Genomic DNA, 27,065 nt, shown 5'->3' on the forward strand with positions numbered 1-27,065 from the left:
CATATGCACGTCATGGTGAGATGCAAGCTATTAGCGTAATGCGGCACTGTCCGTCGCGCAGTTCCACTGTTGTTTATATGCAGTTTGCGCCAGTAGTAGAGTATTCTTAGTGCTTATCGTGTTCACTCCGTCTCTTTAAATATTTGGACATTACAATTAAAGACATAACATTTGTTTTAGTTTTTATTTTAGAATATTATTGGGGTTATGAAAATGATTTTATTTTTAAGTAATTTTGAATTATACTAAACTGTATAATTTTATCGATAATAAACAATATTTTTTCATGTTTAATTTTTTTAAAAATTTTTACCATAATTTTAATATTTTATTCAAACACGTATACACTGTACTTACAGTGTGTATGCATTTTTCGAAAGTTGCAGCGCCCCCACGATTTCAAGCCACGAGCTGCCACTGAGTGCGAGTGCACTTTGCTTTTCGAAATGGACATAATATGCGCAGTACACACGTAGCTCCAATCAAGCTAAACTGCCAATATAAATACAAAATAGTTTGTCGTCCTAAATATTGCAATTCGACTTCCTGGCTATTCTAACCATTGGCCAGAAAGGCATCCGTTCAGCAGAGAACGCGCTTACGAGAGCAATGTTTGCCCAGCGGTTATAGCATTGCAACTACTGAAAGAATATTGCAATTTTAGTGTTTTCGAGCTTTGCTTATGAAACTGCTTTTATATTTAAAATGAATATGAATGAGCGAATGAAATTAATTTAAATATTTTTAACCAGTTTATCAGATTCGTACAACAAGTAATATTCAACAAACGGATGTTCAGATTCGTAATTATTATCTCATGAACATCCAAACTGTTTCAAATACGTTTCGCTATCCTCAGTTATTATGATTCACGACTTTATATTCTCGAAAAAAAAAAAAATTCAAAACCCGCTCAGTGAAACATTGCTTCATCCAGAGATATGTGCTGCTTTTCTATTTTTGGAAAAATATTCGCATAATTTTCTCACCGAGCTTTAGTTGTGAGGTATTTGATCATTGCACTCATCACTAAGAAGACTACGGTAACGAAGAAGAAGAGCTGTTATTGGAGGAAGAAAAAAAACTATAAATACGCCTTTGTATCCAATATTGCTAATTAAATATTACATAAACATTATTTCTTCTCTTGCACTGAACCACTTGAAATCAGATACACAGAATTATTTGTAATTTACGGACAATGGTAAGAAAGGTATCTTTCGTATTCCAGCACAATACGTTAAAGCACCATTCTTAAATAATCAAAACAAAACAAATACAAAAGAAATACTTATAATAATATCATTCGATATTTGATCAAATAACGATAAAAATAACAAGCGATCAAATGACATTTGATCATCTGTTAGTTATGCCTTCTCTCCCATGGTTAACAAACATCAGATCCTACAATTTTACACAACAGGACTACATACTCTATTTGTGGATAATTTGTTTACTTCTATGATATAGAAGCACATAAGAGAGGGGTCCGCCAAGGCGATGTGATCTCCCCAAATCTATTTACCAGCACTTTAGAATACATTCTGAAAAACAAACTAGACCTAAACGGAGAAATGAGCATAGATGGTGAAAAGCTACAAATCCTTATGTTTGCCGATGATCTAGTACTGATATCCCACAACCCAAAAGACCTAGAAAAAATGGGTGAAAAAGTGTACACAAACAGCAGTAAGATAGGCTTAGAAATGAATCTTGAAAAAACAAAATGGATCAAAAGCATCTACACAAGTGGCAGTCACCTATGTATTGATAACATCCCTATAGAACAAGTTGACTCCTACAATTACTTAGGACAAATAAAAATGAATAACGATTTATCTGAAGAACTAGCAAAAAGAAAGAAAGCTGCATGACTATCATTCACCAGACTAAAAGAAACACTTTGATTATCCAAATCTTGACATCTCTGCGAAGGCGAAACTATTTAATAGTGATATTCTTCCATCACTCAAATATGGATCAGCAACATGGAACACGACAAGAAAAGAAGAAGAGACTCTCAGAATAACTCAGCGTGCAATAGAACAGGATTTGTAACATCAGCAAAATGGAACATTTTAGGAACACGGAACTAAGAAAGAGATCAGGCATAAAAGATGTGGTAACTGCAGTATATGAAAGGAAGATGAGATGGGCAGGTCACATAGCCAGATTCAGGGATAACAGATGGACATACAGAATACTCAACTGGCAACCACGAATAAAGAGAAAACCAGGAAGACCACCTACAAGATGGGAAGATCCACTAGTGAAATCTATGGGTATGACATGGAATAAAGAGGCTCAAGATCGAGATCGTTGGAAGCATCTTTGTGATCTGCACTCACAGAGAAATTCTGAATGAAACACAGGTCCATCAAGGTAATATAAGCACATTTATTTGAAAATAAATCTACTTTTCCTAAAAAAAACAAAATAAAAACAGCTATTTTCAGCAACTTAAAAGATCTAATGACAATAAAAATTCATATTTATTTTAAAGAGAGGCAATCAATATTCAAGGTTTGAGCAACAGAAATGTGACTATTTCAAAGTATCGTCAGATGAAATAATCGTCTCTTTCAATAGTGACCATCCATATGCATTTCTGCCCGTGATGGATAAAAAGTAGATCCTTTGATCTGTTTGATGTAATTATTGAAAGTATATTTTTCACTTGGTTAGAGTATAATAAATTTAGTTTAATCCTTCATCCAAGTGTGAGCAAACAAAGTTTGCCCCTGAAAGTATCTTCAGGACTGGGGTAAGGTGGTACAACACCGGGATACTCGTTGCAAAGGTGGAGCAAGCTAACATCACTCCTATCTCAGCATCTCCCATAATGCAAAACCCATCTCCTTGCGAATATGTATAATGTTCCCTTCCCTTAATGCATAACATTATACATATCCGCAAGGAGATGTGTTTTGCATTATGGGAGATGCTGAGATAGGAGTAATGAGAGATCTTTCTCCACCTTTGCAACGAGTTTCCCGGTGTTGTACCACCTTACCCCAGTCCTGAAGATACTTTCAGGGGCAAACTTTGTTTGCTCACGCTTGGATGAAGGATTAAACTAAATTTATTATGATGTAATTATATTTATTATGCAAACAAATTGATCACTGTTCAGGATATTATTTTCTTACTAAATATGTCCTACACTATTCTAAGATTTTTAATTTTGTATGGAGAAATAAAGAGTTATTTCAATCTAAGACTCCATTCAACAACCTACGACAGTGAACGAATTGAGATGAAAACAGTGCGAATCAGGAATGATGGAGATGATTTTGCTTTAAAACCCGAGAGGTATTTTACGTTTCAGAAAGCAGCTCCATTCATAGCAGCAGTACGGGACAGAACACAGAAACGGATTAGTTCAAACTTCGCGACAGCACTATGGAGACGGCAGCGAGCGACAATTGACGTTCGTTTAACCGTGAACGTCACTGGAGCGTCTCTCAGCACACGAGGAATTAAAGTAGTAGTGTAGAGGGAAAGGAAAATATACGGCCCATCATCTTTAGGGATCTATGTCGTTATTTAGGGTCTACGATCAAATGCAGACCTGTACGCAACGGCCGCCCATCACGAAGGCTCAGTATTAGCCCAAGTATCCCTCTCCGTGATAGAATCCGAATACCGAGGATGCCTTCGTCAGGGGGATAGCTGGAAAGAGTGCCTTCTGCAGAGAACGACCGTGTGTTGCGCGGGAGGCATGGGCTCATTTTATTCCCACAGCCATCGGAGCGGCGACAGCAACTAAGTGTTATCTGTGACGAGCCACTTGCCTGGCTGCGCGTTCAGAAATCAATGGTCCAGCACCCGTGACGGATGGCTTCGCAATGATTACAGGGAACGTGCATCATGTACACACAAAAAAAGCGAATTTTTTTTCCCCCTTCTCTCAGTGGTGCAGTTTCTTCCCGAAAATTAGTTTCAGGTTCTTGTTTTGCTTTTGTCCTGCGGGTATGAAAGAAATCTTTAAATATTTGTCAATCTCACTGAAAAGGAACGTATGCTAAGTAAACACAAGTTTTATAAGTCTTCATATCTCAATATCTGTGTATTCTAGAGATACCAAATTTGCAGCTTCTTTTATGTAACAAAAACAAAGTTTTTGCTATGTATTTAAGAAATGTATTTAAGACATACATTTAGATTCAGGATAACTGACAGACAGAGTTTCAAAGTGAAGTTATAACACTGCACGTGCTGCGTGTATTTTGGTTAATAATGCGATATTGAGAATGCGAAAAGGCGAGGCAGATCTCTACCCTCACATCCTAGTCGGTAGCCTCCAGCATCTCTCGGAACTGTCCACGCAATATCGTCTTCGTGCCGGCTAAATTTTATGACACAAGACTGGGACATGAAGCGGAAAATCGGAAGCGCACGACTATTTACAGTGCGCGAGCATAAATCGTTTGACAGCAGTGATGGTGGGATTTGACTAGGGTAATTATTTCGTACTTATTCCACAAGAACGATCTCTAGCAAACGAGCGTCGCATGCACGCACACATACAACTCCGGAGCTCTATCATTATTTCTAGCAGAAAGATTGCGGAACAAAAATTTCTCTAATGAGCTAAAAAAAAGTTAAATTATTAAAATTTAAAGTTTGTGTGCGATAATCTTGATTTTTTTTTAAATCTGGAATAGGGATATTCAGGTTTACACACACACACACACACACACACACACACACACACACACACACACACACACACACACACACACACACACACACACACACACACACACACACACACACACACGATGGACCATTTAGTAGTTATTTCAGCTAGTAATTACAAATCGGTATACGCAGCTACATTCACTATGAGTGAATAAATTTATAATCCATTAAAAATCTAACATATTTTGAGAGTGTGATTAGTATTTACGATAAAATTGTTATTGCATTTGAAATACAATATTTGGAGGAGAACCTTTTAAAAATCTTTGCTTGATTTTGATATGCATTCAAAGGAATGCGGAATTTTGTCAATTTACACAAAATATTTTTAGAAAAAGATGAAAGGAATGTCAACAAAGCGATATATTTTCAGTAACACGTTACCTATGGAAAATACACACGAAAGAAAGCTGTTTACTTAATTGCTTCAAGATCAACTTGACCTGAAACTTGCTTAAGAACTTCGTTCATGGAACATAATTAAACAGTAAGCTATAATTCATCATGATTCGTATTTTCAAATGATGAGCATTTTACTATTCAACTATATGTTCCATGCTATTCTGTAAGCAATTTTAAAAATTTACTTCACTTCAATCTCATCTTCTCCCCATTAAAAACAGGCAGATGCAATCGATATCCTATTAAAATTCCTTTTGTAAGTGGCTTATAGGAATGCTTGAATTTCATGTATATGTGATTCGAAACACACAAAAATGTACTACTTGTATTAATATTGGTTTACTATAGGCTAATGCCTTCAGCACACTATTAATAGTACCGTGTGTGAGTTCAGGTACCGATGAGCAAGGTACTGATCTCACACCTGAAGATATATTGATGCTCACGTTGGGATTCAAGCCTACAGGTTGGATAGAAGACGCTATCCACTTTGACAACTATGCCGTAAAGTTGGTTTTCAAAGTTAGTTTTCATTTTGCACTACTGACTTCTAAGCTAAAGCATTTCATTCGTTATGATGCTTAAATGAAAACAAAAAGCATTCTTATAGACCACCGATGGGAAATTATCCCGTTACAGCACAGTAACGGAATGATATTTAACAGATAGACTCGGGACCTCCTTACTTCCATAGCTGAGCCCACACATTCAGGAAATCTCTCAAGGCAACAGAAGCCTGTCTAATGTATGCATTTATTAAGTTAGCATTTAAAGAATTCTCGCCTGGAAAGAGGAGGAGAAACCTGCAACACTGAGAGCCCTTTTTGACATACAGAAAAAAATAACTCCTTCTGTAAACAAACCAGCCTCAGCAAAAGTTATCAAGAATTTCACCAGAGCAGTGGTTCTCAAACTATGTGCCGCGTCACCATGGGGGGGGGGGGCGCAGCGAATTATTTCATTTTTTTTTTTCAAACGGCTACTAAGTTATTAAGTGGCTTGGACCTAACTACTTAAAACGCAGAATTGTTAGGGACTGAGACATAAGGGTGCTGTGAAACAAGAAAGATTGAGAACCTCTGCACTAGAAAGAAGTATGGGGATACATTTTAACTACTTACCATTGGCATATGTGTGTTCTAATTAATCAAACCTCCTGCTAATGCCGGTTTGAACGATAAGTTAGTTAGTTGGAAATGTCGCCCTCTTTGCAAAGAATATATTGCAGTAGATTCACATTCTACAACTTAAGGATGTTTGCGAAAATAGATGAGAAGAAATTCTTCACGATGCGATAACACCACTTTGCTTATTGAAGCCCGAAGAGCTTGAAAACGGTAGTCTCTACAGGAGGGTATTGGTTTATCTGATCTCTAGCCTAATCATAGATTTTATGACGTTCCGTAGGTCAGATTGTCCAAAGATTCCGCACAATGGAGCAGCCAAAGGTTGGAAATATTACATGAAAAGGATGAATATGCCATTCGTTTTCCGCTATTCTAGTAATAAAAGAAAAATAGTAGTTGAATATAGCAATGCAGTTTATAAATACACATGAAAAGTTGAAATATAGCATATGTTCCAGCTAATGTCGAAACTTGTTTAACATTAAAAGAATAGAGTAAATTTACAAGAATAAAACTTGTTCTCTATTACAAGAAATAACATATTTCACTTTTAAAATAGTACCCCCCCCCAACTTTTGGTGATTCTATTACTGTAGTTTTATGGATCATATCCAATGAATGCGGATTGAATACGGTATTTCAGTTCACTACATGAAAGGCATATCTTTCTTCAAGGATTTAATATAGCATATGCTTCTCCCTATTTCTTTATTATAATAATGGAGGAAACATGCAATATTCAACTTTGCATGCAGTATCTCCAAATTCTGACGTTAATATCGTAGTGGATTGTTTATGATAATCCCATCCACGAAAAGTTGAAAAGTAAGTGACATACTAATGCTATGAAAAGTTTTTAGTATACATGTACAGAGAAACTGAAGATACCAAGTAATAAGTAAATAAAAATGAGGAAAATGAATCGTTTCGCAACATGACATCAAATGGGAACAAATCCAAATAAACTCCCACTAAAGCAAACGCTTAAGGACTACAGAAATAGTTCGTTGTAATCGATAGTTTTGCAATCAGTTTCCTTTTAGAAAAGCACTGTGATTCTGAGGTTTTAGCTGAAATCTTTTGACAAGTTATTATAATGAAGGAGTTTGTTATGTTTGCTACAGTGAGAATTGGGCATTTTTTGAAAAGTAAGTTTAAAGAAACGCCGAAGATAAGAGTTTGAAAATTATGAAAAAAAAAAATAAAAATTCCGAAATGTTTCAAAAAATAAAATAAAATAAATAAAAAATCAAAATCTTAAGATTCTGAAAATTGATTTCTGTGTTTAAATTAGGTTACAAATAAGAGTTGGTCAATGAGATCAGAGATCCGAGAAAACAGTATGTGAGGACAGGGAACAGCTAGCATGAAGGGGAAAATCATATTAAAATAAACACCGAGATATTTAGAAGGAAATTGACAAAATTAGCATTCAAGAATGTGTGCATAGCTAATCCAAGGTTGTTTGGTCACTTGAACAGAACAGAAAAGAAAAACTTAGCAACACCACCAAAGGTTTGATGCCATGACGAGGAAGACTAAGATGTAAGTGGATTAATGCTGTTTATAGTTCTGTAGAAGACCGAAATGTAAGATCTAACAGTAGCGAAGTCTTAAAAAATAACATATTAATTTAGAAGAAAATGTTAATGTGACGCTAGTAGTAATATGAATGCTTTGCTGAATTTCTGATCAAGATTTCAAGTGGATATACGGAAAAATACGGATTGCTTATAAGTTGAAAAAAATTAAGTTTCAATAATTTTAATGAATGATAACCTAAATAAAATTTCAAATATTTTCTCGTATTTAATAAGCACAAAAACTTTTGATATTCTCATTTCAAATAATCATAAGAATCCCATGAATGATTTAGCGAACAAGATAACACACCCATGAATTGTTATAATTTTATTAAAGTGATGAAGCTATGAATTCAACAGAAACTACTGGAAATTAATTTATTTTCTTTTCATTAAACTAAGAAAGGGGGAAAGGTGTTTCATCAGATCATCTATTTGAAGCACTAATATAACTTAACTGGCTATCAAGGACCAGAATACAAAAGCAGCGAACATCAAGTTTTACGTCTAGGCTAGCATTCAGAATCTTGAAGAAAGACAACACATAACAGCGAAATATTTCGACGAGAAGTTATTCCTAAAATTTGCACCCCCAAGTGGAAGGAAAAGAAAGCAATGTAAAGATTTAATCTGAGCTTAAGTCCGGCATCCAGTCAGTGAAATGAGCCACTGTAACCTTTCATTCTGTCGCTGACCTTATACTGTGAACGTTCATACGCGTCAGTAGCACTGTCCCATCGAAATCAATCAGTCCATCTCCCCACACTACACTCATCTGCCGTCTCTTCTTTACGAATAGAGCATCAAATTACTCATCGGGTGGGCAACCACTGTCCTCTTCAGCGCGCGTGACGGATGGTGACGGGGAGTCCGTAGAGTTACATTGTGTCGTCGATGACTTTCACAACTGCGGCAGCAATATCCTCTCCCTTAGTCGTTTCAGCGCGCTATCTTCTCCACTTCATCCTTTAACAGTCCTGATTAGACCCTATTGTGGGAGAAATTTAATTTATAAACCTGATTTAGTGGCGTACACAGAAACTGTCCGATGTTTTATTTTATTTTTACCCGGAACTGGGAATGAACGGAACAAAAGTTAGAAAAGAAAACCTCGGCTTGGAGATGTTTAAAAGGTTTCCAAGAATAGCTTGCATTTCCCTCTGAGAAAACAAAAATGAAGTTATTTTACATAAGCCGTAAATCATCCTGCAAATCAATGTTACGGGTTGTATTTTTTTAAGTAAAAACGTTTTTACACTTTGTCTTAAAAAATGAAAAGACAAGAATAATCTTTTACTTTGTATAATTTGTGATAATATTCAAGATGTTTTATGTGCAATATTTTGACTTTCGTTTAAATATGTGAAATGAAACATCGTTTTAATGCCGTCCACGATATACTTATATGCAGTAGAACAATGTATTTCCAATTAGCTAAGATTAACTTCAGGAAGAAACAAAAGGCTTTCCTTTAATGTGAGCAACGGAGATTTATAAACTAATGAAGCATCTGCGAGTTCCCTTAAAACCAGCTAGTATCCCTGTGGCTGTGAGAGAGAGAGAGAGAGAGAGAGAGAGATACTTAGCGGCTAATCGTGTGAAATAGGCGATGGGAAACCAGCATCTGTTCTCGAGACGATTTTAGTAGGATATCAAGTAACCTCTCCAAGATCCTCTTCTGACTTTCCTTTTGAAGTTGAGGGAGGATACATTAAAGCCTGTGGACAGAAAAGCTTTGCTGAAAACTGAACTCGTAAGACATCTCATATAGAATTCCATAAATTTTGCGAGCAAAAATAATATCGGTATTATTATAAATACGCTTTTAACTGAGCAAAATTTGTAGTTATGATCTAAACTCCAGTTTTGACGAGAATGCATTTTCATGTTCAATGCAGTTTCTCTTTACAGGCCTCAAGAATGTGTTTCGATTTGTCTTGCACATACCAGGAATCAAGGTTACTTTTTAGTTATGTTTCTTAAAACACAAAGTTATTTATTTTCGAACTGTTTAACTGTCAGATATGCGCTTCGCAAATTTCTTTGCCCATAAATCAGTTCTAGTGCAGGTGACATGGCTTTAAACGAAATCACTGAAGCCTTAAAAACAAAGCTGGAAGAGCTGTTGTGAAGGGCGAAAACTTTTCTTGAAATGCCGAGTATAATTTCTTTGGTGTTAGAAAATTAAGAATGACTTCAGCAGTGCAGCGTTATAAGAATGAGTGATCGCGAATACATATGCACTTGTCGTATTATTATTCCAAAAGTTGTAGAAAGTTATTTTTGGTTACCAAGTAAATTATAAATGAGAAATTATATTCTGGTTTTAATTTTTTACTCAGGCGTAAGCAAAGTTTGTGCTTGAAGTATCTTCACGACTACGCTACTTGCACAAATAGACGCTGACTTCACATCTATTGCCTTGGACCAGTAATGAAAGCAAACTTTGTTTTAAGTGTGTATATTGCTATGTATTATGGGCAGGGTCGCTACCCAGACCGGTTTCGACCTTACAGATATCTCATCACAGGGGTCAGTGCTAGACGCAGGAAGATACTGAGGTTAAATCAATGCAGATATATTTTCCATGTACAAGTAGCAAAATATTCTGAATTAGAGATAGTTGTAGAAAGTTTTTCGCTTGGTTACAAAGTGAATTATAATATATATGGCATCATATTGTTGCTTTAATCCTTTGCCCAAGCGCATCGAAACAGTTTGAGAATGTCGACTTCACACCAATTGCTTTGTTCTGCAGATACCTCCGTATATCTTCCTAGATTTAGATCACACTGATGAGACAAATGATAAACGTCGAAACTTGTTTAGGTAGCGACCACCCCTGATGCACTGCAGAACACTTCGAAAGGAAGTGTGTTTAATGGGGAAATACTAAGGTAATTGATGGGAAGTCAACAGCTTCTATATAGCCTAGTCATTTCGACATTTCATGCACAGACCTTGTTTTCTTACGCGCTGGGAAAGGATTGAAACAAAAATATAATTTGTCTTTTCAAATTTATTTCGAAAGCGCAAAATATTTAAAAAGTTGTCTGCTTTCATGGATTATGAAAAATACTAAACGTTTCATGTTTTTGTAGAATGTGAATTATACCGAATAAAACAACTGGTCATTAATGATGCTGAAAAACAGAGAAATCCAATAAGCAATTACTATCACTTCTTTTAAGTAATTTGCCATGCAGTGGTATGCTTAGTTAACATGAAAATTAACTTTTAATGTTAACTAAGCATTTTGAGGTATTCTTATGTTCATGTTTAAAATAGAGGCCGCTATATTTTAAAATGAATTATTATTATACTCTTATTATACCCATTGACAATAAACGTAGGAAAAGTAAAATACTGTATCATAAGAATATGTTATACATTGTAGACATATTAACATAATAACTGATAATTAAAATGCTTCTCACTTCCGAAGTTAAACGCTCTTTCAAGAATTGCAAATTTCGTTGTTTGCAACTGGACAAATACGTTTGCTCTCTCATTCAGTTAAAGCTTCTCTTATATAAACCAATAATACTTTGACACTATGTGATATTAAGTATCACAGTATTACTATGTGATACAATATATATATATATATATATATATATATATACAAGATAGAAAAAAATAAATAAATTACTTTGTTCTCTTTTGCAAATTTTCGTTTTTATTAGAGAAAACTTATCACATTACTGTTATTATAACACATGCATTATACACACGTTATTGCTAGTTACAGAAAATAAAACTGTTAGAAGTACAGTAAGTTGTAGGGACACGCGTTTCGCTATGTTAATGTTCCCATCTCCGCCACTGTTCGGCATTAACATTCTAAGGATTTTCCATGAGTCGATGAAACACACGAAGCGAAACAAATGTCACACAAAAACTATTAAGTTTCCAAGTCACTCGCAGACAGAGGGTTGATGTAGCTTTATGCTATGCAGCATACTGCATGCCAGCCACACTTGGCATACGATACTATTACACGCTTGACAGGCCGATCCAGCTGAATGTGCCGGGATTGGTGCGAGCTGTCGTCTGTTGCTTGGTAGGCCTATTACACGAGGCTCTGCGCATTGAGGGGAGAGAACGCTCGGGAAATATGGCTTATGCCGGTGAGACACTGGTGTGGGGGAGATGAGAACACAAAGGATGCCTTGATGCAACAATGTGCAGCCCATGTATCCGTTATTGTGGAGGTCTGGAAAGAGTCGTGCACATCGCACCTGCATTTAATTATACCTATAACAACTCTTTGTCCACGAGCGCGCAGAAAGTGTTGGCTTAAAGAGAGCAACAACCGAGCGAGTTGTTTGGAACAATAGTTTAAACACACATTTACCGCTGGCATTATTAGCCTGACTGCCGCTTGTGCTAAATGGTGCATCACTAAAATACATCCCCAATTCCACTCTTTTCCCTCTCTTCTTATTTTTACAACAGACATGAGCGAATATATATATATATATATATATATATATATATATATATATATATATATATATATATATGTGTGTGTGTGTGTGTGTGTGTGTGTGTGTGTGTGTAATATGTTGAAAGAGGAAAATAAAAAAAAAAGGTAGGAATAATTACAAAAATATATACAATATTAGTTTTAATATATTCTAGATCGAATGTTGCGCTATTGATGGATGCAGACACTAGTTTGCTGCACATTTCTCCTAACGGACTATCATTACTCAAAGCATTTGACACCAATTGAGAGTTCTTTGTGGAACAAAATAAAATTTAAAAAAAGAAAACGGACTATTATATAAAAATGACGCTTAATCTTGATTAAGTGTGTTCCTACAGCCAAAATCTGCTTTGTCGTGTAATCGTAGTCTATTTTAGGGAGTTTATTTACACATTTGATAAAAATTCCTCCAAAACTTTCAGAAATTTAAAGCGGTGTAAGGCCGGGGGTGGGGGGAGACGAGGTGGAATATGTGACGTACATGTCACAGATTTCGTTGATATCAGAATGTTGTTACTTTTGCATACTTAAATTATGGAATTGTTAATCGAGTGGATGTGAACACTTCATTCAGTGGCGTAGCTGGGGGGGGGGGGGGGGGTTCGCTCCGGGCGGCATTTTTCACTTGAGACAATTTTGTTTTCGACAATACTTTTATGTTAACTTAGTCATTTGTATTGCTTATTTAATAATTAGTTTTTAACAACTATATTACACCTAAGATAAACATAAACACAGTGTTTTAATTTATTTCCCTGTACGTCGTTTTGACTTTTTTGTGGTATTTTTGGTGTGTATGGAGAGGGGCAGCAATAGCTTTAGCTGCGCCACTGACTTCATTCATTTCAACTTCAGCGCTTTTTCTGTAGGAAAATTTTTTTCTGTTGTTTTGATACTACACTATTTAACCAGAAATCTGTCTGATTATTTAACCCGACAGATTTCTTTACGGGCATACTGCAAATCGGATTGGGGAAAAACAGCATATCGTTTTAACCCTGAAATGCACTCATTTCAACGAGCACACGTGCATCGTTATAGCTTCATTAGTTTTCAGCAGACACAATTGGAACGAGACGGTGTTGCCTCCTGTCATTCGTACCATCTTAGAGAAAATCGTGACTAGGGATGAATCGTAACGCTTCCGTTACGTTCGGAAACAAAATGGCAAAGTGTGGAATGGCGATAGCCGATGCCGCCAAATTGTAGAAGTATCGACTGCAGAAGTATCGAGTTGAAAAACAATGCTGATTGGTTCCTGAGGGTCAATAATTGAAGTGTGTACCATCTCGATGTCCTGCATTAAAGTGAAGCAGTTTCTCACTTCCAAATTCACTCACCACAGTGCTCCAATACCTGTCGTATTCGCTGGAGTTGGCATTAGCGGACTTCGGCGACCGCCGAGCTTAACGCTATACCTCACCAGCGGTTTCGAAAATTTGTATAGACGATGTAAACGTTATATTGAATTAACGGGAGAATATGTCGAATAAATAAATCATTTGTTTTCCTGTACTTACTTGCTCTTTGTTGTTTTTATACGAATACTGTCTCGCTAATTAACAGACGCACTGAGCACATCAAAAATGCTTTAAACGAGATCAATCATTTCTTGCTAACCAGTTGGACAGTAGAAAAGAATCCGAGAAGTCCGATTTTTATTTTACTGTATACTTTCATACAAGCTTTTTATTAAACAAAACATATCTTGCTTTTATAACGCTGAGCTATTTTAATTCAATTTTATTGTTATTTATTTTTATTTTTTCATTCACTGGACTGTCAAACATAAACGATGGCAAGCAGCCTTTCGTGTAGATTTTATCCAGTGTTTCCGTTGTTCTTTCTTCCATCAAAATAAATACTTTCATTTGCCAGACTTCATCTTGTTTGACGTTTTAATGATAAACAGTTTAACTATTCTGCTGTGAATAATGAAGCATGCTTCTGCTTACACCTGCTAATATACAGATGTACTAATTATAATTATTTTGTGTTGTTTTTTACTTTATCTTCCAGAATCTAAAATTATCCAACAATCTCATGTTCAAATTAAATTTGTGATATTTATTATATGAGGTGTCATTTAGTATAAATCATTATAAGGCTGAGTTCAGACGTTAGATAGCATAGTGACAAACGCAATAACACAACTTGACTCAATCTGAATCCAAAATGAATAGATTAACAATTTTAATGCTTTTATTATGATTTCCCGGGGACTAAATACTGCTCTGGTGGTTCAAGAACTGATAACCATGTCAAAATTTCTAGTTTACCATTTATTCCCAAATATTTAAGAAATTCAGTTACAGGACTGCACATTGCATATCTCTCGACAAATATGTTGCTATGCATAGACATTGGACATTTAAATAATGACCTTATAGATTCGTTATTGAAATAGCGCTTGTGTGTCTTTAAATTCATTAGTAGGTCAAGCACAGTCCTAAAAGACGGAAACACTTCTTCGAGATAATATGCTCGATAATAGATTGAACTCTGGGTACTATAAGAACCAGAACTGTTATAGTAGAAAAAAGCTCGTTCTTTACCGTCTTTTTCTTGACGTTTTTTCTTATGGAATGACCTTGTTGTGTTACCCTATACAAGGAAACACGGCCACGATTTTTACTGGCAGATTCGTAAATGCATCCTAAATAATAGCTGAATTTCGCAAGATGCATAACGCAGATCTTGTTTAGGATCAGTCTGCCCCTGCACACAACAGAGCCGCTGTATTATATAAGTAGTTGTAATCAGATTGATTTGATAATCCCTTTGAGGGAAAGGATCTTCTAGTTTCTGATAAAATCTGAATTTTGGTCCTTCGTGCTTCAGTGAAGAACCGTCCAGAAATTGAACTTTGGTGGTGGTGGTGTGTGTGTGGGGGGGAATACCATACCACTCCTTTCATACCTAGCACACTGTAAATTATTCATTGACAATTTAGAATGCTTATGAGAGCCTAAAGACTTCTTCGTTTGCTTTGTTATTGGTTGGATTTATGGCCGAACACCTACCTATGAGACCACTATATTATGTCTGTTAATTGCGTGTGTCCTCCGACTGCCTTGACAGTTTTGTGGGATGACTGAAGTTGAAGATAATCTCCTAATCGAAGCAATCATTTAAGCTTTCATTTAATTTATTTTCAACTCAACTTTGTGCCGTTGCATCGACAGATCGGACAAAGCTACTTGGAATTTGCTCTGTTCAAAACTTGAAACAATGAAGTCGTAAATTAACATGCAACGGATCTTTCGGCCTGAAATAACATACCTGCTCTCCAGACATCTTGCGGTTCGAATCCCGCCTTAGACATAGATGCGTGGGGCTGCCTTTATTTAAGAGATGAATTTCATCGCTTGGTATGAGAACATTCCACTTATTGGAGGCCTGTAATGACTTGAAAAAATTCCCTGTTTGGTCTCTAGAGCCAGGTTTCTGGATTATTTGAAACATTTTGAATAATAAGTGATCATTACATGACACCACCAAGGATCCAAGAACTCATCGTGAGAGGACACTTCACACAATCCATAATCTCCGCTACTTAATCCTCCATCTATATAAAACGGCACTACCCACCTTTATATTTATGCACACTTATATTTATACTCATATTTATACACAACGCCACCTACCGCCCACCAATGTATTTTGTCTGTAAATCGACTGCGTGTGCTCTATGGCCGATTTGCCTGTATGCGAGATGAAAATCTTCACTGCATTCGTATGAGATCCGCTAACTCATCTTCATCTGAAAAAGATGAAAGCGAGTTAGCCGATCGACATAAGGCTTTAAACCACTGCAGTGAGGAGCTTCCAGTAAGGAGGCAGGTGAATGAAAACATTCTTCATCCACCTAAAGCAATTCACAAACATCCATATTATATTTGAATTCGAATCTACAACCCGTAGATGGGGAGACATCATCCATGCAGCCAATCAGACTAGCAAATATATTTGTGTATGTATTACATGCGGAATTTTCATGAGGCTACACAAAATAAGCACATAAAAAGGTAATTGAAATCCCAAGGAAGACACCAATAGAGCTTCACGCAAGGTTGTTTGCAAGCTGCAGATTTACATCAGTCATTGCTATGATACCTTAAGTGCTGATGACACTTAGAACAGGTCTGTGATATCAACAGAGCCTCTCAGAAACGTTATGAATCAAGAAGATTGAAAAACAGAAATAGTTAAATATGGCCACAAAGAAAGGTAAAACGGGGGTTATCATGGCTAGAAAAACAAGGTTCAAAATAATCGATAACTTTGAATGTATGGGTAGCGGTGTTTTACTTATGTTTACCGGTAATTATTACACAGGAGCAGGTCACATCTTTCCCTTTTGTTTAATTCTGTTTCTTCCCGTTAGCAGGTTATTATCCCGAAATGTGTTCAAATAGTTATTACGTTAATCCCAATCTCTTTCAGAGATAATTATGTTATTGTCCCTGGCGTCTCTTGTGAAGTCTTTCTACCCGATTTTTTAAATTCTTTTTGTGCTAATTTATTTTTTAATTTTTGTACCAATAATCGAAAAAGTAATAATGGAAAAAATATAAAGTAATAATAAAAAGTGTTAATAATTAGCATTGCCTTTACACTAAATGAAATGATATTACAAAAAATTTGTTTTCTGAACTTTTTTAAGATTTTATACCAAACATCTCATAACTGTCTACTTATCACTCCTTTCCTTTGTAGCGTTGCTCATTTCTTCATAATGCACAAGCAGATTTATGGAGTTGTGAAAACAATTAACTGACTGTCTTGGTTTTCTCTCCACAGCACATCCTCACTATTTCAACCAGCTGTCCTGTGGGCTTGACATCGTATCCTTAGCGGGTGAATGGCTGACTGCGGCTGCAAATACCAACATGTGAGTAATCCTCTCTTGGGATCTAGATGATAACTTGCTATAGCTTTGTAAAACAGTCGCTACACGTGTCGTGGCACTACCCTGTAACCTTGATCCCACTTATAAAATCTGTGACATCGCAGCTTCTTTTATATATCACCGAAAGTACTCATACTTTCGTTATTATTATTATTTTAAATTTGAAAACGCGTATAGTAAATGTCCGATTAGAAAGTTACTGTATTAAAATAAATTCAGATCAAGAACCTTTCGAAAATCATGACACGTTGCAAAACATGCAACCTTTCAAGTTCACTAAGCATTCTTAAAAGCTCTTTAATTCTTCTTGTTTATGTTGGTTGTTTGTATATGAATATTGATTTATTAGAATATGCGTGCTTTCAATCGTATACAAAATAGTGGCGAAGTTTTTAATAATACTTTGTTATACCGCTTACTTAGGTGCTGGAAGTTGCACTATGAGGATCAGCTGCTTCCTAGATTTGGAAACCTTTCACCAACTTTTCAAGGGAAAAAAGTCACTTTCTTTTTTGAATAAAGCATCAGCATATCAAGTGGTAATAAATTATTAATATATTTAATTTGAGCCTGAAAAGCTCAAGCTTTATAGCAAATTTAATGCAATTTGGCCGGGTAAAATCATTTTCTCGATTTTCTTTAAGGGCCACCTTTAAAGAAAACCCGTGAAGAGTAGCAGTGATCGGAGAAAAATGCAGTGATCTCGGAATATGCAATAAAATAATGAATATTTTCCTGTACGGAAGAGATTTTGGGGTAAAATACTGCCACACAGCTTTTGGAAGCAGCATAATGAAGACAATGCGAAAAAAAAATTGACAAAGGACTGAAGATTTAAGAAGTGCGTACTAGACATAGGAAACGGAATCGAAAAAAAAAATCGAATCCGAATTTAAATCGATAAAAAACAGTCCAAACCAAAACAGGGAAATAAGCAATAATTACAACACGAAAAAACAATAATATCCCCCCCCCCCCACACACTTGCGGCTGCAAATACCAACATGTGAGTAATCCTCTCTTGGGATCTAAGGTTAGTCACGAGGATTCCGTGAGAATTCTCCTATGGGATACTCGCTTTTTTAAACCTTACACTTTGTACTCCATACTTCCATTAAAATTTTATTTATTTCCTTTAAATTTTAATACTCACTATCGCTAATCCCTATAATGACCTTTGGTTTCCTTCCCAATAGTGCATTAATACTGTGCAACCATTCATGGGTAGTTAATTGACTTAAAAAAAAAAAAGAAAAATTATACAGATACGTTTTTTTCTATAAAAAACAATAGATACTTTTATTTTCGTTATTTTAGCATCATTTTATAGTTTACAGTTGTTGGTACACGGCAATGTGCAGGCGCATTGTCGTGTAGCATAGCATTGTCGTGCCTAGAAATTCTTGATGCTGCCCAAAGGAGGAAATTTCGGCTAATTGATAATTCCTCTCTTACAGACTCGCTCTCAACCTATGCCTCAAAGACGATCTGCTTTATCTTTTTTACAGGTATTTCCGATGGACTCTGTTCCGCGTAATAATACTAACAACAGCTTCTCAACTTTCGCTTACAGTTAAACTACAACCGCCCGAACCCGCTTATCCTACTTCACTTTCATTCCACGTTCCTCTCTTCTCTGGAACAGCATTCCTCACGAAATGTTCCCCCAGGGATAACAATGTTGTTCAAAAAGAATATTAATCGATTCGTACCATGTAGCATTTTTTTTCCACTTGGTCATTAAGTAAATTATACTTGAGACTAAACAATATTCTTCTTTTAATCGCTTACCCACGCATTAGTAAACAAGCGTTTGCGCGTGACATTATCTTCATGACTTGGCTATTTGTACACAGAGGCCGTTGACTTTACATTAAACTGTCTCAGTATCTTATATGTTATTCACGGCTGAGAAAGAACTAAAACAAGAATATGATTTCGTGTCAAGTATTACTTAGATTCGTACCTTCTTAACCTTGCTTGCATACGATACTAATATGCTACATTTTATGAAACCTCTTGTAACACTTCCTTCCATCAATTCTCGCAATGATTAAAACAAATTATTCAATTTATTTGAAAATTATTAAAATTTTATTAATAATTCAAATTAATATTATATAATCAATTTCAGTTGGATTCAATTGATCAGTCATAGCACGATATGCTTTAGTTTAATAATGTCCAAGTAATAATATTTGAAATATTTAAAGGTTACAAAGAGAACGAATGAAATTGTATTTTGTCTTGTGTTTACTTGAGGAACATATCGCACAATTTTTAAATTTGTTTTCAATTGAAGTGTTTAAATGCGTCACTCACGTGACTTCGAAAAGCATTACTATCATATTCAGCTTTCGGTTACCTTTTAATGACAAGAGACCATTTTTCTAAAGGTATTAAATACTCTGCGATCTCGCACTTCGAAAGTGACAGAAATATAAAAATTAACGATCCATTACCCATTACAAACTGTTCTTATCTATGCTACGCCAGAGCTTTAACGTACCGCGAAATTAGTATTTTTTTTTTTCATTCTTCCTATGTGTCAGCGTGATATTACCACTTATCAATCTAATGACACCAGCAGACATTCGAACTAATGGAATTTTGACGCCTTGTGATTAATTCGGTATTTTAAATTTCAAACAAAATTTTCTCTACTCTTTTTTAAAAATTCAAAAATAAATTTTTAGAATGCACCAAGATATCATGTAATAAAACCACACAGTTATTTAAGTGCACTTCTTTTTTCGAATAGGTTCACATATGAAATCGCTCCTGTCTTCATCCTGATGGAACAAGTAACTATGAAAAAGATGAGGGAAATAATTGGCTTTAAGAATGGTGACAGCATCCTCGCACCAGGTATAGTTTCGGCATATGAAATTTAAGCAGTGTGTTCATCACTGGAAGAAATTACTTTCTTCTTAATGCTGGGCATCACTTTTGAAATATTTTCATTCTCACTCTATAAAGTTTAGACTTCTCTTCAAAAATAACAAGGAAATAAACGTGCGTTTAATATTATGACTTTTCATGCTAAATGATTAGTATGTACATTTAAAATAACAAGATAAGATGACTTAAAATTAATACATTTTCTTGTGAAACAATCGTGTGTGAACTAAACTGTCTCATTCATTAGAATTTCCAGAATGTAATATGAAGTTTCAGTTTTGCCACAAGAAGGTTCTGAATTATGACAAATGTGACTGCAACAAACACACCGAATCTACTTCTCCTTTCCCTCCTTTATTTCATCTCTAGAACAACTTTTCTTATCAAGTATTCCCAAACTAGAACTCTTAAAAAAAAAATGTCAATAAACTTCTTTCTCACTGCTCGTCTTCTTCCACACGGCACCGCTCTGGTTCTTTGACCTCTTGCGCGTGGGATCAATATAAAAAAAAGATGCAACAGCTTGTAAATACGACTAATTAAGTTCCTTACTGCAGAATGTTCTTCCACACAGACTGAAAGCAAAAGGCTTTCGAGAGGCTTTTAGTGCAATGACTTGCAGCATTAAAATTATAGACTTATATAATTTTAACGTAACTTCGGAAATATTACTGGGAAAACTAATTATGGAATTTCGCCACAAAGGTTAGCCTGCACTAAAGAAATTTAAGATTTCATTCTCATTTGGTAAAGTCATACTCACTGCTCTCTGGGAAGTGGATTGTTTAGTACATTCAGAATTCATACTTCGTAATGCAGTTGCGAACTTGAGTGTTAAACACCAAAATTTGATCGTGTGAACTCCTTACATGCTGCTTTTCCTCCAACATGGCTCGACTTCACAGAAGCTCACAAATGATTGCAGAGATTCGCGGACTTGTCTTAGACCACCTACTGACTTCCCAGGCGTGGTTTTCATCTATTTCCAAAAACTAAAATAACATTTATGAGTACATAATTTCTTAAGACAATAAATACCGTAGTAAAAATGGTTTGCTCGGCAAGATGACCAGTTCTTCAGTTTAGATATTCATGAAGCATCTTTATTTTATTTTATTTTATTTTTTTTTTATATCCTCCCAGAAATTGTTGTAAACTTATAGTAAATGGGTCATGCGATTAGGCAAGGGAGCAATACTCTAGCAAACAAAAGGTATTTTTCAAACCCTTTTAGGCCTCTCATAAGCAGAATGGTGCTCATACGCAGGGCGTCAAAAATCATCTACCACCTAAAAATACTCACAATAACCATGCCATAGAGGTGGGTTGGCATCTAAAGCCTGTAACTGTGACGCTATCCACTTAGCTAACTAGGCTTGCACATTCGCAGAAACCTGTGGGTCACAAGGGTGATTACGATGAGTAATATTCCCGTGAATAAACCTGTAGAATAAATTTCAAGGAGTGCAAGCACTCGTATTAGTTTCAGTGAAATATATATTACTGTTTCAGAAAAAAAAAATACTTTTGAGCATGCCAACCTGCATGTAAAAAAAAAAAAAGTACGCTACATGAGAATTTGTTTTAAGAAGGGAAGAAAAATTCACATGGCCTGTATTACTATGACTAGTGGTCTACTGATCTCAAACAGTTGTCATAGTTTTTTCGATATTCAACTTCTGTCTACATAATTTAATGCTAAATAAGTGGTCTTCTTAATTGGTCGGCTATGCTTGAATTCTGGGTGGTCCAATAATAATGCAGAATTCATCAAGCTTATAGTTGAACACACATGCGTACATACAGATTATTAGTAGTTAGTATTAGGAACGTTGCCTTCCGGCTAGCTCACATAAGATAAATACTGCGATGATGATTTGATTTCCAGAAAAGTCACGGCTGAAAGTCTCTCTCTCCCCCTTCATGTGTGTGTGTGTATGGTATGTGGAGAGGTTAGATGGTGTATTATTATTATATATCTTGTACCAACGAAAATTCACTGCATTAGTTGCGTTAATATTTAAGCTTTAAAGTACAGTATTTATGATTCAAAAATATTTTAAATTTTCAGAACAAGAAAAGAAAAAAAAAATCGATGTAACAAAAGCAGAACCGCCTTTACAAGAAACTCTTATTTATAGATATTTTTCACTTAATTATTGTATATTTCCTATTTATTTAACTATATTGTTCTGTGTTTTATAGGTGGTGCCTTATCCAATTTATATGCAGTGTTATGTGCCAGGCACAAGCTATTTCCAGGTTATAAAGAGAAGGGCCTCATGGGCTTGCCCCAGCTAGTAATGTATACCTCTGAACACGTAAGTTCAGAATTATATTCGTTTGTTATACAGCCTCTTAAATTTGTAGAGCAGTTTATTATTTACGTCCAATTCCACTAAGGAAATTTTCAGTGTTACGATTTAATTTTAAGTTCTGAATAGGGAATGCTTACCAGAATTTTAAAAGGTAATAACGTACTGGAACTTACCGTTTGTTATCGAATCACATAATTTGAAAACTAAAAATGATGTTTGCCTTAAAGACGTATCAATACATTTTTTCACCTTTAAAACGTCCGAGCGGTTAGCCTATGCGCTTCGCAACCATATGCCTGGGGAAGGAGTGTCCTAGGTTCGATTCTCATCGACGACGTGAGGAGCTTAAGGATTTTCCTCAGCCATAGCCAAGTTAGCCGGTCTTGGGCGTGGACAGTAGGGTTTTCCCCCAGTTTATCTGGGGTTTTTCATCCCGCAAGCAGGCAAACCGGCCCCGTGAGCATACACGGATGCAGTCAGGAATACTTGAGACAATCCTTCCAAGCCATAGGTCTGAATTGTGAGCTATGCCGGTCCCGGGCCCGGATAAAAATAGGGGGGATTGAAGTGGTGCTGTACCTCCCCTTAAAAGGGGCTCACGGCCGTTGAATCACCATACGAATGAATGAACCTTTAAAACTAATGGTAAAATGCAGTTTGCTATTCAAATTTAGTTATTATTTTTCTACCTGCTCAAAGTAAATATACTAGATTAAAAAGTGAACAAATAAGTTCTTTAAAAAAATCCTAGAAAATCGAACTTTTAAATATAAAGGAAAGGTGTTTTCTCAATAACTTTCGCAAGATGCTTAAGCACCTACTCGATTAGCATTTCTTCCCATGTGTCTGCACGTAAATTATTCCTAGACACCGTCTAGACGGATTCTCTTACAAAATTCATCACCATTTCAATTTTTGTTTTATTCTGACAATTTCTAGTTGGCCATCAAGGACAAAATCTGTCGAAGTTTTGTATTTCAATAATTCTGTTTTTGCTAGGCGGAATTTAATAAAATTTGGGATTTCAGTTGCCAAAAGAAGATGTTCGTGTGATTCAACCGGTTTCAGCAGATGATCTATTAGCAAAATTTGACAACCATTCGAACCGATTAAAAATTTCGCTGGACGAAATTTGATATGGTCTTTACGATCTCTATTAAAATTAATCGATTTATCAGTTTTGGTCTCCATCTGGCTATTCGTAGTGTCAGAATTAAGCAAAATAATCGCGTGTGTTTAAAATGATCCCACAATAGGTAGAAGTTTCATAAACTGTGCTCTAACTTTCTGTCACATTCGTCACTACCAACGTAAGTATACCAACACGAGGCCAGGGTTCTCTAAATAGCGAAACTGATGCATCACAGACATCATCACAGACTATATGTAAAAAAAAAAAAAAATAGTACTGTCATGTAAAAACTATAATAGGTTCCTAACGTACATCACAGTGCGATACGGTGATTAGTGATTTTTCCGTCTTCGATTCAAGTTTTTTTTTTTTTTTTGGTCAATGAACGAAATTGTCAATGAACAATTCTCCATCACCTGTCTCACTAACAGCGAGACAGGTGGGGGAGAATCGTTTCGAAATTATAATAATTTTGCATTGGACAGATGGGATTTTATGACATTTGAGATTTAAGATCTGTAAAATGTATCGAGTCATTTCAGTAGGACTATTTTAATGGCAAATTTAGACCGAACAAAAAATTATGTATATAATTATGTATATAATGACGTGCAAGATAACTTTGATCCGTTTTGACCTTATGCACTACCGTGATCGTTTAATTATTATTATTTAAGACATTAATTTCTCAAAGGTTTTGCAACTAAAACGATCCGAGTGAAAGTAGAACTCCGATATCTACGCATCTGAAACTATAAAACAAAACAACGCATAATTTAAGTGTGTTTATGTTTACGTCGCACGAATTATAAAATGTAATATCTGAGTGCTTTACAAAAATACGTTTTCTGTTTTTAAGATGACCACTTTCAGTGACAAGATGTTTTGAAACGATACAAAATTATTATGTTACAGGGAGCAACAAATATAGAATAATACATTTGTTTCTGAATTACACTGTTAAAGTACTACAACCAGAAACACAAAACGGATTGAGGTTCAACTGCTGAGATTATGGTGTCACTGTAATAACAATAATATTACTTGTTTCTGGATCGTTTCCGATAATTTAAAGTGAAGTGTATAATTTTTTATATTATACACTTCACCTTAAATTATTCACAAAGTGCAATAGCAAATTTACTAAGCTGATTCGGTGTACTTAAATGATGTTTGATATCTGAAAGCAACATTAATATTAGTAGCTTTCCCAAGAGTGGGTTGGCAATTAATTTTTTTTTTTCATCCTAGATAAAGGAATGTCCTTTTACTTAATTATTACTGTACTGTAGTTGACATTCATCGATATTTATATCCATTGTTAAATTTTTGAAGATTATATAGTGTAGACAAAGTATAAAGGTAAAGTTAATGCTTCCACCTGATCTACAAATGCAGCCACATCCTACTAAATATTTCAGCCCCACGCGATATATTTCTGAGTCATAGTGGCCGCCTTATACATCCGTTTGATTTCATCAGATCACTTTAATAATACAGTTCAGTTTTGTACAGCCGTGAAGGTCGCTTTTACATCACACCTAGGAGAGAGAAAAAGGCCTCCTCCCAGCCAAGGTTTCCCCCACTCCAGTAACGGTGGCTAGTAGCACGAGCCGGAAGCAGAGACTTTCGTGCTCAATTAGCCTCATTTAGACAGCCGGACAATGTAAATTTCGGACGTGCACATCCGCTTCAAAGTGTACCAGCCGTCTGATGACATGTTTGTACGCTCTTGACAGTTAATAGTCCCCAACGAGAGTTTACGGAAAGTCTTTATGTCCTAATCACGTACCCGAAGAACTTCCTAGCTTTCGATACTGTGCTACCCCAAACTAAGGCAAAGATTTCACTGATGCAGCCAATACATCCAGGCTTTTGTTTGTGTGTGTGTGTGTTTCTTATTAAGCAGTTAAAAAATAAACAAGATTAATAATACGCGAACATTATTATATATTTTTTTTGGGGGGTGGGAATAAAATATTGAAACATTGCTGATTGCAGATATGAATCAAAGAATGATTACTTGCAATATTACGAATGATGGATCCATCTTGCTTTAGAGGAAATGACACGTAAACAAATACGGATGTAAAATTTCTCGATTTGAACGTTATCGTCAGCTAATGCTGACGTCGTCAGACAGCTATGGAATGATTACCACCACTCATATATCGTCATTCACACTTCATCATCAGGAGCCGTTTAGAACACGTCACATTCTTCAATAACACCTTTTGATCATGATATGTGTAGCTATATTACATTATAACCGCTAGAATGTTCAAAAGATTTCAACATTGCACCAAACATCCACATGAACCACTGCAACAACATCGACTGACTAATGTTCCGAGAGATATTTGGTACTATAACTTTCCCAAATCCACCACCTCCATTTACTGTGGAGAGGCAATATCTATTAATCACCATTGCCAAATAACTGAGCTGACTGGAATCGTAAACTAGCAGCAAGTCATCAACTATTGCATGACATAATTTAGCCTGGGATGATATTATGGCTTTTCGAATGGCTGATGATGTAATATATTATAAAAGCACTTTCGCATCACTGGATTTTTCTGGTCTGGGATGCAAAATTGTAAGCAAGCTGTCTAATAATGGCTAGAATGACTTCGTTGAACAAAAATGAAAAAAAAATCCATATGTACGTATACATTGTAATCAGACACATCCCAGCTATTTAAGTTAACGTTGGAACGAAAATTCACAAATTTATCTTGGGCTACGGTGTCGTTAGAGCACATATTATTACTATTATTATTATTTCTTAATTATTATTATTCAGTTTACATAAGTAACGTAGACAGAAGAAAGGACAAGAAGAAAATTATTAACCAGATTTGAAGAACTGCAGTTTTTCTACAAGTAGAACAAATAAACGAAGAGAAAAAAAATGCGTTCAGAGTTTGGAGTTGAATTGCGAAGGAGTGTTGAATAGCCGCTGCGTGTATTTTGACGGAGTGGAGTGGAGTGACTGAGGAAATTTTTGTATAAAATGCAAGCAGCAGCAGCAGCACAACCTGAACATTTAAGTCAAAGAGAGTGGAGTGAAATGGAGAACGACGGGTCTTTAATTGTCCTGTCTGCTTTCATCTGTACTCTTCAAAGATTTTGGGAAGGCTTTAGGGGAACTGTTCGGAGTTAATGGAACGCCTTCAGAGAAAGAAAAGACTTAATTTCTTGGATGCTGAATATGTAATGTTTATGTCAAGAAAGTTTGGAGGTGTGAGTTATTCGAAGAAGAGAAATCCTATTTACTTTTAACAATTGAAAATAGGACTAAAGTAAATGGAATTTTTTGTGGGAAATAAGATTGAGGATTCAAATGTGATTGAGTTTTACTTACATACATATTAATAAAATTATCAGAATTGTTCAAAGATCGGAATTTAGTGTCGTAAAAGTTGATATCTTGGAAGTTTAGTCGATTTACATAATATGAAGTGCAGACAGAAAATAAATACTGAATA

The 27,065-nt window shown here is 35.6% G+C and overlaps 1 protein-coding gene across 1 annotated transcript in view; it reads left to right on the forward strand.

Annotated features, from left to right (window-relative positions):
• Positions 1–27,065, forward strand: part of Gad1 (glutamate decarboxylase) — an 84,126-nt gene that overhangs the window by 18,337 nt on the left and 38,724 nt on the right. The window contains exons 2-4 of the mRNA XM_090399232.1: positions 17,115–17,205; positions 19,985–20,091; positions 22,330–22,445. Of these exons, the coding sequence (XP_090255358.1) occupies positions 17,115–17,205; positions 19,985–20,091; positions 22,330–22,445 (314 nt within the window). The remainder of the gene's footprint in view (positions 1–17,114; positions 17,206–19,984; positions 20,092–22,329; positions 22,446–27,065) is intronic.

This window comes from Typopeltis vanoorti, chromosome 10, assembly GCF_054136105.1.
Source record: "Typopeltis vanoorti isolate ZY-2024b chromosome 10, IOZ_Tvanoo_1.0, whole genome shotgun sequence".
Classification (NCBI taxonomy): Eukaryota; Metazoa; Arthropoda; class Arachnida; order Uropygi; family Thelyphonidae; genus Typopeltis; species Typopeltis vanoorti.